The 16,006-nt window shown below is 40.3% G+C and overlaps 1 protein-coding gene across 3 annotated transcripts in view; it reads right to left on the reverse strand.

Annotated features, from left to right (window-relative positions):
• Nucleotides 1-16,006, reverse strand: part of LOC122562270 (lysine-specific demethylase 4C-like) — a 437,697-nt gene that overhangs the window by 32,204 nt on the left and 389,487 nt on the right. For all 3 annotated transcript variants that reach the window (XM_043715065.1, XM_043715046.1, XM_043715057.1), the window contains one exon: nucleotides 4,271-4,390. In XM_043715065.1, coding sequence (XP_043571000.1) covers nucleotides 4,271-4,390 — 120 coding nt within the window. The remainder of the gene's footprint in view (nucleotides 1-4,270; nucleotides 4,391-16,006) is intronic.

Raw genomic sequence — 16,006 nt, forward strand, 5'->3', positions numbered from 1 at the left:
GATCCTTGTGGCACTCCACTGGTCACAGGCCTCCAGTCTGAAAAACAATCCTCCACCACCACCCTCTGTCTTCTACCTTTGAGCCAGTTCTGTATCCAATTTGCTAGTTCTCCCTGTATTCCATGAGATCTAACCTTGCTAATCAGTCTCCCATGTGAATGCCTTACTGAAGTCCATATAGATCACATCTACTGCTCTGCCCTCATCAATCTTCTTTGTTACTTCTTCAAAAAACTCAATCAAGTTTGTGAGACATGATTTCCCACGGACAAAGCCATGTTGACTATCCCGAATCAGTCCTTGCCTTTCCAAATACATATACATCCTGTCCCTCAGGATTCCCTCCAATAACCTGCCCACCACCAAGGTCAGGCTCTGAAATGAATATTTCTCATCTGTATTCACAAAGTAGAAAGACATTATAGCTGGAGATTTCAGTTGAGATAGTGAGGCTCTACGGCATGTTAAGATTATTAAAGAGGAAGTATTAGATATTCTAGTGGGCACAAAGAATTAGTTAATTTGGTGTTTGTTGATCGGTGTAGACATGGTGGGCCTGGGAGTTCTGTTTCTATGCTGCATGGCTCTACAACCTTCGATTATATATTTTGTCAAATGTTAAGAACATTTATTATCCTTCCACAGCAAGACAAATAGCTGAAACCTGATGTAGATGCCCATTGTGAATGGGACAAAATGGCTGATTGTGTTGTTTTTAAACTGATGCAAAATGTTGGAAGAAAATTGTAGCTAATGCAGCATTTCATGTAGCTCAAATCATGGTCTTCACAGACAGACAACAAAATACCAAAGTGTTAGTGAGAATGGGGCTAGAATACAGACTGTAAGCCTCTGGTAAGACTTGTCAGATGTAAACCATCTGATTTGAAATTTCCAATTTTTATATGAAAATAGAAAAAGAAAGCTTGACTCACCTTGGATGAAGCCTTTTCAATAATTATAATTATATATTAGAATGGACATTTCTATTCATACAATAATAGTAGTTGAATTTTTAATTTGATTTCTGTAGGCAGTCTTGGACATAGAGACTGGTTTCTTCGACACTCTTGGAGAACTTTGATAAGGGTACCAGCGAGCAGCTGGCAAATAACACATGTGGTCCATAAGATGTACTGTAGGAGCACAAGGACAGATGATGGGGGTCTGGCAAATATCACAAGATGATGAGAGGACCCAGGTTGATCATGAAGTTGTCCATCATTGACTGCATATTCACAGGATTGGATGTACAGGTCAGAAGAGGTGTGGCAAGCACTAATGTCAATGTTACATGTAACCATTGTAATGCAGTGTGTATAAAGATGGTGCATTTTGTTGGGAAAGGTAAAGTGTCCTAGAGACCTCTCCCACGCTGTATGGTAGGAGCTCTGGATAAAGATTGATTTGTGCTCCTGAACACAGGTCTCAGACTCCTCTTTAAAATCCCTCTCCAACATAGCCCTAAATTCAGTTTATGACAAACTGAGTCAGGAATAAATCAAGGAATTATTCAATGCAAATATGATTAAAAGAAGAATGTATTTTCGGTTGTATAAGGCTTTAATCTGGCAAGGCATTGTACCATCATTACCCACTCATCTCAATATGTTGGGTGAGATGCTAAATGTTTATCAAGTTCTTCCCACAGAAAAACAATAATTCGAAAGGTTACCCTCACCTACCTTTCACTGTCACATTATAGAGGGATACGAGCAGAGACTACTGCAAATTGATGCCATAATATATTCAAGCAGACAGATTTTTAAAAATTGAACAATTTAATCCTGAGCAAAATTAAAATTGCAAGCGAACAAGATAGAGAGCCACAGAAAACACAATAAATTGAAGACATGTACAACATATTGGCAGAATAATATTACTGTTTGAAACATCTACTAAATCATAAGATGTTGAGAACATTGCAACAGTCTAACTCAAAAAAGAATGAAAAATTCTTTGTCAGGCTTTAATGAATGTCCCATTTTAAAAACATCAAACAGCAGCTGTTGTGCCTGTTGGCAACATTGTGGATTGGCATGAACAAAATATCATATGACTATCAGGAAAACCTACTGCTAAACCTACTAATGAAAGCCAGCATACATTACAAAAACATTACCGGATGCCAGTTCAAAAAGCCAGAATCAAAATCTCCCCAGGGAGAGGAGAAATCTAAACTAAAACTCGCTAACATCTCGCATACCAAGAGGGCACTGTTGGTATGATCAGCAAGTTTGCAGATGACACGAAAATTGGTGGAGTAGCAGAAAGCATAAGGGACTGTCAAAGAATAAAGGAGAATATAGATAGATTGGAGAGTTGGGCGGAGAAGTGGCAGATGGCATTCAATCCAGACAAATGTGAGGTGATGCATTTTGGGAAGTCGAATTCTAGAGCGAATTATACAGTGAACGGAAGAGCCTTGGGAAAAGTTAATGGGCAGAGAGATCTGGGAGTGCAGGTCCAATGTACCCTGAAGGTTGCTGCACAGGTGGATAGAGTGGGCAAGAAGGCATATAGTATGCTTGCCTTCATCGGACAGGGTATTGAGTATAAGAGCTGGCAGGTTATGTTAAAATTGTACACGACATTGGTTTGGCTGCATTTAGAACACAGTGTACAGTTCTGGTCGGCACATTTCGAAAAGGATGTGGATGCTTTGGAGAGGATGCAGAGAAGGTTTACGAGGATGTTGCCTGGTATGAAAGATGCTAGCTATGAAGACAGGTTGAGTAGGTTAGGTTTATTTTCATTAGAAAAAAGGAGAACGAGAGGGGACCTGATTGAGGTCTACAAAATCATGAAGGGTATAGACAGGGTAGCTAGAGATAAGCTTTTTCCCCCAGAGTGAAGGATTCAATAACGAGAGGTCATGCTTTCAGGTGAGAGGTGAAAATTTAAGGTGGACACAAGTGGCAAGTACCTTACATAGAGGGTGGTGGGTGTCTGGAACACATTGCCAGCAAAGGTAGTAGAGGCAGTCACGGTAGATTCATTTAAGATGCATCTGGACAGATTTGGATCAGTTCAGGCTTGGAGGTCCGAAGGGCCTGTTCCTGGACTGTAAGATTTATTTGTTCTTTGTTTTTATCTAAACTTTTCATGAAATGATCATTGAGTCAGTTACCATGGCAAAAGAGTAGCCAATGCTAATTTGTGTTCTGGCCTAAATCCCTGCCCTGCATTATGTTTCCTTGAAACAATATCCATCAAGAGTAATGGCAGTGGCACTTTCAGATTCAATATCCAGTCGAGGTTTGTGCCTTGTTGTAGAAACTTAATTACTACTTGGATTGGCCAGAAAGAAGAGAAATGATAGACCTGAAAATACTTTCTGTCCAAAACTCCAAAAAGAGAACGAATTGTTGAAATTTTTGAGAAGATTCGTAGCTCAGGTTGATGGCAAGTCTGTAAGTTAGCTCGCTGTGCTTTAAGGTTTGTTTTCAGACCTTTCATCACCATGCGAGATAACATCATCAGTGAGAGTCTCTGGTGAAGCTCGGTTGTTATGTCCCACCTCTCTATTGAAAGGTGTTGGTTTCTTAAGGTGGGTGATGTCATTTCTTCTAAGCCATGCTTTGAATTGATAATCTAGGTTGACCTTTCAGTCGTGTGTCTTGTTAGTAGCCTTTTCCAGCAAGGTGGTGAACTGTTAGGCCGTGCACCCACTCATTTCGACAAAAAGATCCCACTTTTCTAAAGGGGAGTCGGGCCAGAGTATATTTACTTTGCAATAAACTTCTACCAGAAACCGTATAAATAGACATTACGCTCATTGTTGTCTGCAAGACTATGTTCTGTGCAAACTGAATGTGACATTTGCGCACAAAATAACAGCTACCACGTTATCAACTGGCTTCAAAGTACTTTTTGATTTTACATTTTGTCTCAACCATGAGAAAAAAATTCTGTAGCCATCAGCACTTCACCATCCACTTCCATATTTTCCCAAGGACATAGTTTACTCACTGTGCACAATCAGTGGATTTTACAAATCAGAAATTAACCAGCTTAAAATGAAAAAAATCATACTCATGGTACTATGCAAGATGTCTTTATTATATTTGCAATGATTAATTTTTAAGAGGGCGAAGCAAATTATTCTACAACAGTGGTGCACAGATTCAGTTTGCTGGCTTTGTCCGAGATAAAATAAAGAAGCAAGAAGAGGAAGAGATTGTACTGCTACTGAATTCATACAACTGTTCATTAAAATGCCAACAGCTTAAATATTATTCCAACACAAACTGTATCAAATATATCTTACCTGGTACATGTAAATAATGTTTGATGACACAAATTTGGCTCCATAAAGCAGTCCATCAGTCCATCTCACCTGGACAACTTCTCCTTCAGCTGGAGGACCAAGCTCTAAGCAATTTTTGCTCTACAAAAAGAAAACATTTGCTTTGAAAAATATATACTTTTGTGAGCTGTTCTATAGTTAAAATATGTCACTCTGAACACTGTTCCAAAATACTGAAGTACATGTGTGGAAATGTGAACGAGAGATGCTTTACTTTCTTAATTTTTAAACTAGTGGATGCACATGCACAGACTTTGTTATCCTTTGACAGAAGCTGAACTTCTACTTATGTAGAAGTTAATTTAATTCCTTTGAAGAAAATCGAGATTCTGGTGTTTTGTGAATTCCTGTGCCACCAGCTTTGTTGCATCACAGCCTCACTCTCAACAAAGCCCTGACATTATGTCCAGGCATCAGCAGGAACACCATGAAAAAACTGAATGTTGATACATACCAATAGTATAACTGCAGAATAACACGCAGAATAAAGAAAATGAATGGGAAACTGCTCTTTCTTTTTGATAGAATTTGCATTAGTACCCAGATTGTATTACAGTGGGTTTGCAGAAAGGCTTTGCAACTCATCTAAATCAACTGCACAATATTTTAAAAAAACTTTAATCAAAAGGCCCATGGTTGACTCCTCTATTGCATTTCATGGCAGAACATTGGCATTATTTCAAGTCATCTTGGTCTCAAGGGACTGCGTAAGAAGGCGGCAGCATCAGCGCCAGTAATCCTACAGTCTGGATCCAGTTAAAAGAGTTGACTTACACCGTTACCACACTGAAATGTGTAGCAGGAAGATGAATTATGCAACTTGGCAGCCATGTAACGACACATCACGGACAAGAATATTATGATGCCTCTGTTGATTGAAACTACCTTAAAGACTGAACTCTAAATTGTGTGAGTCCTCCACAGCATTACTCAAAAAAAAGTTATATCAGATTTTAATTGTCTCGAAACCCTAAAAATTACTTTAGGTCAGGTTTTACATATGGGGGAAATATAATGAAAGAAAATGCAATCCTGGGTAAAAGATATAATTTCATAATAATAAATGAGGCTTGGAAGAACACAGGTCATAATGTTGTGTGTTAAGTGATCCTATAACAAAATGAAAGAAATGATCAACAAAATCATCAGCGCGTGCTCCCCTTGTTGGAACAGAAATGGGAAAGCTGCTGAACAACAAATTCTGTAGGTATTCAGAAATTATTCCGTTAAAGGGGACAATGAGGATAATGAGTCTCAATTGCAATCATGAAAAAGCTTACATGTCAGCTTCACAGTGAATTTGTTATGGTGCAAAATAAACAGGATGAAAAGACAATCACCTATCATGTGTCACATATTATTTTCTTTCCACCGATGCAGGAATATCTTACCTGTTCAGGACTGTATAACAGCAGTCCAAACCAAATCAGTCTCCCTATCGCTGAATTTGCAACACAGTAAAATTAAACATTCAAAATCATTTAATTGCTCCTAACCAGACTTTACAAATAACAGATATCAGGCACCAAATTTATACTTAAGCAATAAAACCTTAGCAAATTCTAGTTAATAATGTATCTTTAGCAGAACATGAATAAACAAGGCAATCTACTTATTTTCTCTGATCCAAACCCATTCTTCTTTAAACACCACCTCCACTCATATAGATGGACAGACAGATGGAAATAGTTAAGGGATAAATTAAAAGAAAAATGAAGAATTGCAAGTTGCCAATTCAATGGTTTCAAAAATGGTACAATGCCTTTCGAAGTCCTTGAATGATGTATTGAATTTGAGGCACATAGGATTGTATCTTGCTTGAATTATAAAATCACTGATTCATGCAAACAATGCCCGCAGACTGCTGGAGATTTTTACTTATGTCTTATAGATTGGGGTTTCTTTCCTCAAAACTTTCAAAAATCCTTTAACTGTACATAAAGAAGGGTTAAAATCCAAATAATTTTCAGTCTAAAAGCTTCCATGCACAGACCCTTTTACCCAAAACCTAAATCAAACTATGGTTTCTATCTTTTATCAACAATCTCTGTGATTGGCTGGCTAGCACTGCTCTGTCCTTGACTGGTCCATTCAGCATCCAATCGAGTGCCAGTCCCTGAGCAACACATCTTGTGCCAAAAGGTCTGTAGTGTTCTGAGAACAGCAATCAACTCTCAATTTTTTCTCTAAGCCAGTTCCTGTAAACAAGCATCAGTTTGCTTGTTCTCTCTTCCTTTCCAAAACAAACTTGCTGCTTGGAGGTCAAAGTTCAACCTCAATTCAATTCTAAACCAAAAATAAGTAAAAATAAAATAATGAAGGTCTCAACAAACATTGCTTCTTTCTACCCAATTATGCAGCTATTTGATATACTTCCAACTAACACTACCTGGTCTAAAAGGCCTGCTTCAGTGCTGTCCTTTTTAGCTAATTCTTGTGAGATGGTCTAGTGCTTTTCACACAGCAGCTAAAATCTTTGTGACTTCTGAGAACTCCGCCTGCTGCAGTTATCTCCAAATTGGAGTGGATAGGAAACACAAGTCAGCTAGAGTGGGGAAAGGTCAATCACATCGCCTGTCTTCAGACAGATCTAAATTTATTTGAATGTACATGTTGCCAATAAATGTTGACAATTAAATCACACATAGGCATTGCATGTTTCTGTACCATATGATCTATAGGCTTTCCAAATAGGCTATAATAAGGTAAATAGTTACCTTATTAAAACAGTAACTATTTCTAGAATCTTGGCCCATCAATATGTAGACAGAATGTGTAATCAGTTACTAATTTGTCTGATTTCCTATCATAAGTAGATAGGAAATCTACTTCAACCAGCTTCAACGGCCTGTGCTGAAATGAGGAAATTCTTTAATTAAAGCACAGAATTTGTCAGAATAAATTCAACGAATGTTAGTCAGTGCTAAATAATAAATCATGCTGGATCCAAGAAGTAAAAGCATATTTGACCAATTGGTCACTCTTGACACGTCATGGGAAAATTAGCCAGCGAATCCAAGATGTTTGGAGACTATTACAAGAAGAATACAAACAACGTTGTTACTCAGACAGTAAGCAAAAACTCATGTATGAGTGTTCAGCATTGATGGAATCAAAAAAATCATTTACATTTATGCAAATTCTGAATACTACAGATGCTGGAAATCAAATAAAGACAGAAAATGCTGGAAATACTCAGAGTGTTAGGTCTCCTTTTATTTGTTCCTACTTATGTGCATGCCAACAGTTTTCTGTGGAGGCCACTCAGGTCAGGATAGCTGGTGAAGGATCCTAGAGTTCACTAGAACACTGCTGAAAGAAAGTTTATTTTCTTTGCAACACACTGAAATTAGGTTGCTATAAAGGCAAAGATTTACTCTGTGCATAAATTAACATTTAGAAGAAATATATCAAGATGCTTGAAATGTTTTGTTTTAATTTACGGAGCCAGAATTTACTGTAGCTGCTAGGCTTGGATGTTGTCTACAAAGTTTTGCATAGCAAGTTGTTAGTACAAGATGGAAATAGTCTATGTGAACAGAGTGGAAAATCGTGTGGGCCTTCATCAATCAAATGAAAACACCATTAATGACAGCACAGAATCTCAGCCAGGAAGCATTGTGAGAAGAGAATTAAAGGCAACATCAATTCAGTTTTAAATAGCAAATTAGACAGAGTTAAGGATGGGCAGAATGGACACAGAATAAAGATCAAAACATAAAAGAGAAATAAAAACTAAAAGCCTCCCAACAACTATTAAACATTGAAGAAATTAACATACACACTTATAAAAGTTAACCATCTATCACAGAGAACTTTGGAAGCAATTAAAACTTAACCATGTCATTTAAAAGGATAGATAGACTGACATAGAAAAGACCTAACTTCCTGTTCCAAGTATAACTTGCACCTACCATGTACGCACAGGAACTGCATGTCATTTAATGTATTTGAATAATGAGTGGTTTTGGAGGATCTATTAAGTATCAACTCCTGGATCAGTAGGTTTAAGCATGCATCAACATTCACCTGACGTTCTGTAATTTGCTCTTAGGTATCATTAGCATCACCTTTATTTTGACAGTAAATTATGACCAATCCATGTAATGAAGTAAATCATATCAAAATGCATTGTGTCAACTGCATATCATCTTGGCAAACATAACATTTAGGTCCTCTCCCATCACAATGCATTAACCAAACAGCTTACTTAAAAATATTGTTTGAGACTGGTCAACTCACTTAAACGTTGTGTATATTACCCAAGGTTCATAGTAATTTTTAAAAAAATACTAAAAGTAGAAAACGTAATTTCCTCAGTAAATATATGTATGTTCAATTATATATACAGAATAATTCATTTTCAATAATCAGTTTCAGTGCTTCACCAATTGCTTCAACATGATTTAGTTCATTACACTATAAGCCAGAATCTGTTGTTAAGATAGAAGGTCGGTTAATGATGCCCACCGATATTTACATGCTGGAATAAACAATGTTGTTTAAACGTGAAAATCCAGGAGGTGCTGCTGAATAACATCCCAAAAATGGCTTACCATTCAAATGAAATCTGAAGTTTGATTCTTAGAACTGAATGGTTGGGTTTATAATAATAGTCTGTCAATCAGTGGTTATCTAGTAACTTGACAGCAATGGTACTTGACAGTAAGAGAATATAATTATGTTCTGCTAAATATATTCCATTGAGTTTTGATTGCACGTTTGTAAGCTGTGTTCAAACCCAGTTGAAGGTATCAAGAGTGGTTTGCGTTAAGCAGCACTCTACATAACTGTCAACATGAATACATTGATTGCACTGATTGCATCGCTCAGAATTAAGTGTGAAAGGTACTAGCTTCATTTTGCTAACACAAATAACAACACCACCTGCAAGTTCCCCTCTAAGACACTCACCATACAGACTTGGAAATATATTGCCGTTCCATCACTGTCCTGGAACTCCCCCCACTAATGAAGGCCTGATGAAGGGCTGATGTCCAAAATGTCAACTCTACTGTTCCTTGGATGCTGCCTGGCGGGCTGTGCTTTACCAGCACCACACTCTTCGACTGATCTCCAGCACCTGCAGTCCTCACTTTCTCCTCATGGAACTAGGGCACCACACAATTGGGGATACTCCCACCGTTGGCTGAACCTGCACCACCACAGGGGCCACATTGGATGGGTTGCTGCCCAACTGAGGCCCAAAAGAGAACTTATGCCTAATCTAGAACCTTATATCACAGTCACTCAGATTTAAAAGGCCTATGCTCAATATGTAATCCTTAACCTCATGGGTTGCCTTTCAGGAAAGGGAATGGGGTGCTTCTTGCTGACATTCCTGTGCCAATCCAAGGACACCTTCCACCATTATCTCCTCTCAAACCTGTTCCAAGCGAGATCCTAGACTTAAGCTGGGTTTGGGGACATTCATGATTCCTCTTCCTCTGCAATTCTGGCAGTGACCACTGAACCCGCTATGGTGCAGATATGCCTCAGATGAATTAAAGGATGGCACAATGGTTAACATTGCTACCTCGCAGAAGCTGGGGTTCAAATCCAGCCATGGGTAACTGCGTGGAGTTTGCATCTTCTCCCTGTGTCTGTGTGGGCTTCTGCTGGGTGCTCTGACTTCCTCCCACAGTCCAAAGACGTGAACTGACCATGCTAAGTTGTCCCATAGTGTCCAGGGATGTGCAGGCAAGGTCTGGTAAATGCAGATTTATGAGGATATGGTGAGAGGGTAGGTCTTAGTTGGGATACTCTTCATCAGGTTGGTGCAGACTCAGTGGGCCACATAGCGTCTTTCTGCACTGTAGGAATTCCATGATTCTATGACCATTGACCAAACAATTATGGCTGGCTGAACCAGCCAGGTGGAGTAAAGCTCAGCCCTGAAATTTGCATTGGGGTATGGGGAGCTTGCCCTCAGCATACAATCCAGATCAAAATTACTGACTATGATTTGAAAAATGTGGTGAATAATTAGAACAGTACAAGCGGAGAATGGGAATCATCAAGAAAAACAGACACCATTTAGCATTCTGGTATCTTCATCCATTTAAACAGCATGTCAAAAAGATTTGCAATATTAAACCCAATTTTACCTCATCCGAACAAATTGAGACAGCATAGTTTCCCTTCCTTTGTAATACCCCTACGAATATAAAAGCAAGGATGTACTTCTGAAGCTCTATAAAGTTCTGGTCAGACCACATTTGGAGTAATGTGTGCAGTTTTGGGCCCCATATCTCAAGAAGGATGTACTGGCCCTGGAGCGTGTTCAAAGAAGGATCGTGAGAATGGTCCCAGGAATGAAAAGTTTAACATATAAGGAATGTTTGAGGACTTTGGGTCTGTAGTCGATGGAATTTAGAAGGATGTGGGGGGGGAAATGTAATTAAAACATACAGAATACTGAATGGCTTGGTCAGACAAGATGTTTCCATTGTAGGAGAGACTAGGACCCAAGGGGACAGCCTCAGGATAGAGGGAAGACCTTTTAGAGCAGAGATAAGGAGAAACATCTTCAGTCCGAGGGTGGTGAATCTATGGAATACTTTGCCACAGAAGGCTGTGAAGGCCAGGCGATTGAGCATATTTAAGACGAGATAGGTACATTCGTGAGTATCAAGGGGATAAAGGACTATGGGGAGAAAGCGGGAGAATGGGATTGAGAAACTTAACAGCCATGATTGAATTATGGAGCAGACTCGATGGGCTGAGTGGCCTAATTTCTGCTCTTATGTCTTATGTCGATTCTCTTCTCCACACACTCTCATGCAGCACAGCAATCGTCAGCTACCTCAGCAGTTGGCAAATGATAACAAACTACAAAACATGCTAATTTCATAGCCTCAAAATGTTTCAACTCCAAATCTGTTTTTTTTTTGTTGTTGTTCTGCTATCAACAAAAGATCTGGGTAATTTCAATTACTTCAAGCAAAATGTTTGCATCTTTCGATAAACAGTTCGGCTATTAACCTATTTTGAGAGGTACACTCATTACATTGGACAGGACAAACGGTCAAAAATGTTCTCATTGAATGTAATTAGCAAGTTATCTTCCACCCTTAAACAGATTCTTCCACAAATTCCATCTCCAAAAGAGACAGCTTGCACTAAATAGAAGAAGATTAGTAAAGCAGTCTCCGTTTTCTAAAATTTGCTCTCGCATTAAGGATGACCTACAGATGTTGGTTTGTTAAAAAGTGAGGAGCTTCAGATTCCAGCAGGATCAACTGAGGGGGCTGGTCCAATGGAGCGGTCAGTATCGGATAGAATTCAGTCCAGAAAGTTTGAGATGTACTTGGACAGCACACACAAAGCAAGGGAATACATAATGAATGACAGGACCCTAAGAAATACTGGGGATCTGAATGTCAGTCTGTGCAAGTCCATTGGTCCTTTAAAGCAGAAGTACAGGTTGATAAGTGGTTAAGAAAGCATATGGGACTCTTGCCTTTATTAGCTGAGGTATAGAATCTAAGAGCAGGGAGGTTATGCTCGTATAGTAAAACAACGTTGGTTTGGCCACAGCTACAGTATTGTGTGCAGTTCTGGAATCCACATTATAGCAGGGATGTGATTGCACTGAACAGGATGTGAAGGAAATTTAGCAAGGTGTTGTCTGATCTAGAGAGTTTTAGTTATGAAGGCAGATTGAATGGTCTGGGGCTGTTTTCGTTGGAGCAGTGGAGACATAGAGGGGATATGATTGAGATAAATAAAATATGAAGGATACAGATAAGGTAGATAGAAGGAATATTTCCCTTTGGTGGAAGGATCAGTGACCGGGGCATTGATTTCAGGTAAGCTGCAAGAGACTTACAGGGGATGTGAATAATTTTTTTTCACCCAAAGGATGGTGGGAATCTGGAACTTACTGCCTGTCACAATGGCAGAGGCAGAGGCACAGGCAGAAAAGCTCATAACATTTAAGAAGCAACCTGATGTGCGCTTGTGATGATAAATCAAAACTTGTGGTGCTAGAAAAAGCACAGCAGGTCAGGCAACATCTGAGGAGCAGGACAGTCGCGTTCCGGGCATAAGCCCTTCATCAGAAATGTGGAGGGGGAAGGGTGCTGAGAGACGAATAGGGAGGTGGTGTTGGGGTTGTGGGGGGAAAGTAAGTAGAATGTCAAGAGGTGGATGCAGGTGGGAGGTGATTGTGATAGGTAAGTGAGGAGGGTGAAGCGGGTAGGTAGAAAGGAAGTTGGACGGTTAGGTCAGGTCAAGAGGGCAGTGCTGAGTTGGAGGGGTGGATCTGGGATGAGGTGGAAGGGTGGGGAGATATGGAAACTGGTGAAGTCAATGCTGATGCCGTGTGGTGGTAGGGTCCGGAGGTGGAAGATGAGGCATTCTTCCTCCAGTTGGTGGGTGGCTTTGATTGGGCAGTGGAGGGGAGCCAGGATTTGCATGTCCTTAGGGGAGTGTGAAAGGGGGTTGAAGTGGTTGGTCACAGGGTCACCTGCATCCTACCTACCCTCTCTCAGCTCCAACCCCACCCTATTTATCTCTCAGCTTCCTTCCCCCTCCACATTCCTGATGAAGGGCTTATGCCTGAAACGCCAACTTTTCTGCTCCTTGGATATTGCTTGACCTGCTGTGTTTTTTCTAGTGCCACACTTATTGACTCCTACTCTCCAGCATCTGTAGTCCTCACTTTCTCTTAGCTCGTAATGGTCAGACATTCAAGGTGTTGGGCCAAGTGCTGGAAAATAATGGATCTACAGCATGGCCAACACCCAGATTCAACAACACCTCAGTGTAATTTCTGCAAGGGCTAGTTGAGGTCAGTGGAGGAACATGCTACCACTAATTGGAGAAAGAAGCTCTCACCCAGACCAGCTGTTTGAATGTAGCTGAGAAGGTGACCAGCAAACCTGTTAAGCTCAGATTATGGAGGCAATTAAAAAGTGGCTTGGGTCAGAAAAAATGAATGCATTAAACTCCCCTTTCCCAATTTGTCCAGCAAAATACTTCCTTGTTCATCTCAATATTCATACTCGCACAACTTTTAATTCATTTTCACTTTCTATGCACTTCATCATCATCTCATCTGTTGATCTACCATTGCCATTCACCTCAATCCTTACACAATATGGATATATGTCTTATAATCATCCTTACTGAATGCGTAGCCTCAAATTTACTGTGTCCATCAAGGGAATACATAATCTAAGCTCACTTAGAAGTCTATTTTTTGGCCCACTGCAGATGGTGACAGCATATATCTCAGTAGTCCTTCATAAGTAGCTCAGCTCACAGATGCAGAGAATATCCAGGGAGACAACTACAAAAATCACCCATTTCAGATCACTGTGAGAGCATCAACATTTTTTTGTCAAGAGTAAATGGGAGAGCAGGAATAAGAGAATGTTCCTGTTTAACATGCCAACAAGCAAGGGAAAATTTCATGAAGATAATGCTCTAATTTATTCATTTCTCATTTGAGTAACATTGAATCCCATTTATACGTGAAGGTTGACTGAACCAAAAAGAATACCGTCTAACTTAATCATGGAATTTATGCAGGTATACCATATTAAGAAGCTGAATCATATTAATGATATATGCAAATTAAAATCAATTTGCTTAGTTAAATAATAGACAATAGCCTATAAACTCTAAAATCACAAATTTTAATTTCACAGAGTTCTGGAGTTATAGTTAATGTGCTAAAAGATGCATTAATAAAATAATGTAACTAAATTGCAAATGTGAATTAGATTGGTAGTAGATTTTTATCTGCAAGCCTAAAAGCAAAAGTCAAATATTTGAAATTTACGGGGTATCCGTTATATTCAAACAGAAGGCCTATTTTACAAAGTACATTTATTAAATCTGCCATTCATGTGCACATCAGAAGATTACAGATTTTTTTCTCTTTACTGTACCTCCATTCCTGCCCAGAATATAAGTACTGGAAGCACTGGAATAAGCAGCAAAAATTAAGTTTGATGAGTCTACTGTATCTTTTTAGAACAGATACTGAAGATGCAACACTTTTACATTGCGGCTGATTACAATAAGTTTTCATTATCCACAGGGAACAGGGGTACAAACTTCCCATGCAGAACAAAAACATGGATACCGCTCCAATGTAACTGTCTGAAGTACAGCAAAGGACTAGGCAATCAAACTGATGAATCAATGCGAAAAGTAAAAGATGGAGCGTGGGGCCAACCTTATGACTGCAGGTAGTTGTACAATGGGATGGTTGCGTTCTTGTGCAATCCTGTGTTACAGAACAATCGCTCTTTAGAACAGCGCTTAAAGTGTTGGCGATGTAATTGCGTTACAGCCAACACACATTTTAAAAGTTTGTATTTTAGGAAGATCCTAGGGAGTGTTGCTGAACGAAGAGACCTTGGAGTGCAGGTTCATAGCTACTTGAAAGTGGAGTCGCAGGTAGATAGGATAGTGAAGAAGGCATTTGGTCTGCTTTCCTTTATTGGTCAGAGTATTGAGTATAGGAGTTGGGACGTCATGTTGCGACTGTACAGGACATTGGTTAGGCCACTGTTGGAATATTGCGTGCAATTCTGGTCTCCTTCCTATCGGAAAGATGTTGTGAAACTTGAAAGGGTTCAGAAAAGATATACAAGGATGTTACCAGGGTTGGAGGATTTGAGCTATAGGGAAATGCTGAACAGGCTGGTGCTGTTTTCCCTGGAGTGTCGGAGACTGAGGGATAATCTTATAGAGGTTTACAAAATCATGAGGGGCATAGATAGGATAAATAGACAAAGTCTTTTCCCTGGGGTGGAGGAATGCAGAACTAGAGGGCATAAGTTTAGGGTGAGAAAGGAAAGATATAAAAAAGACCAAAGGGACAACTTTTTCATGGAGAGGGTGGCACATGTATGGAATGAGCTGCCAGAGGATGTGGTGGAGGCTGGTACAATTGCAACATTTAAAAGGCATTTGGATGGGTATATGAATAGATAACAACAACGACTGCAGATGCTGGAAACCAGAGTCTAGATTAGAGTGGTGCTGGCAAAGCATGACTTGACACCAACATTTTTTACAAACCCACCGACTCCCACAGCTACCTGGATTACACCTCTGCCCACCCTACCTCCTACAAAAATGTCATCCTGTATTCCCAATTCCTCCGCCTCCGCCGTATCTGCTCCCAGGAGGACCAGTTCCACCACAGAACACACCAGATGGCCTCCTTCTTTAGAGATCGCAATTTCCCTTCCCACGTGGTTAAAGATGCCCTCCAACGCATCTCAGAGGAAGTGAGGACTGCAGATGCTGGAGTACTAGAGTTGAAAAATGTGGTGCTGGAAAAACACAGCAGGCCAGGCAGCATCCGAGGAGCAGGAGAATCGACATTTCGGGCATAAGCCCACTCGTCCACATCCCGCACCTCCGCCCTCAGACCCCACCCCTTCAACCGTAACAAGGTCAGAACCCCCTGGTGCTCACCTTCCGCCCTACCAACCTCCGCATAAACCAAATCATCCGCCGACATTTCCGCCACCTCCAAACGGACCCCACCACCAGGGATATATTTCCCTCCCCACCCCTTTCCGCCTTCCGCAAAGACCGTTCCCTCCATGACTACCTGGTCAGGTCCACGCCCCCCTACAACCCACCCTCCCATCCTGGCACCTTGTCCTGCCACCGCAGGAACTGCAAAACCTGCGCCCACACATCCTCCCTCACCTCTATCCAAGGCCC

Source organism: Chiloscyllium plagiosum, chromosome 2, assembly GCF_004010195.1.
Source record: "Chiloscyllium plagiosum isolate BGI_BamShark_2017 chromosome 2, ASM401019v2, whole genome shotgun sequence".
NCBI classification, from domain to species: domain Eukaryota; kingdom Metazoa; phylum Chordata; class Chondrichthyes; order Orectolobiformes; family Hemiscylliidae; genus Chiloscyllium; species Chiloscyllium plagiosum.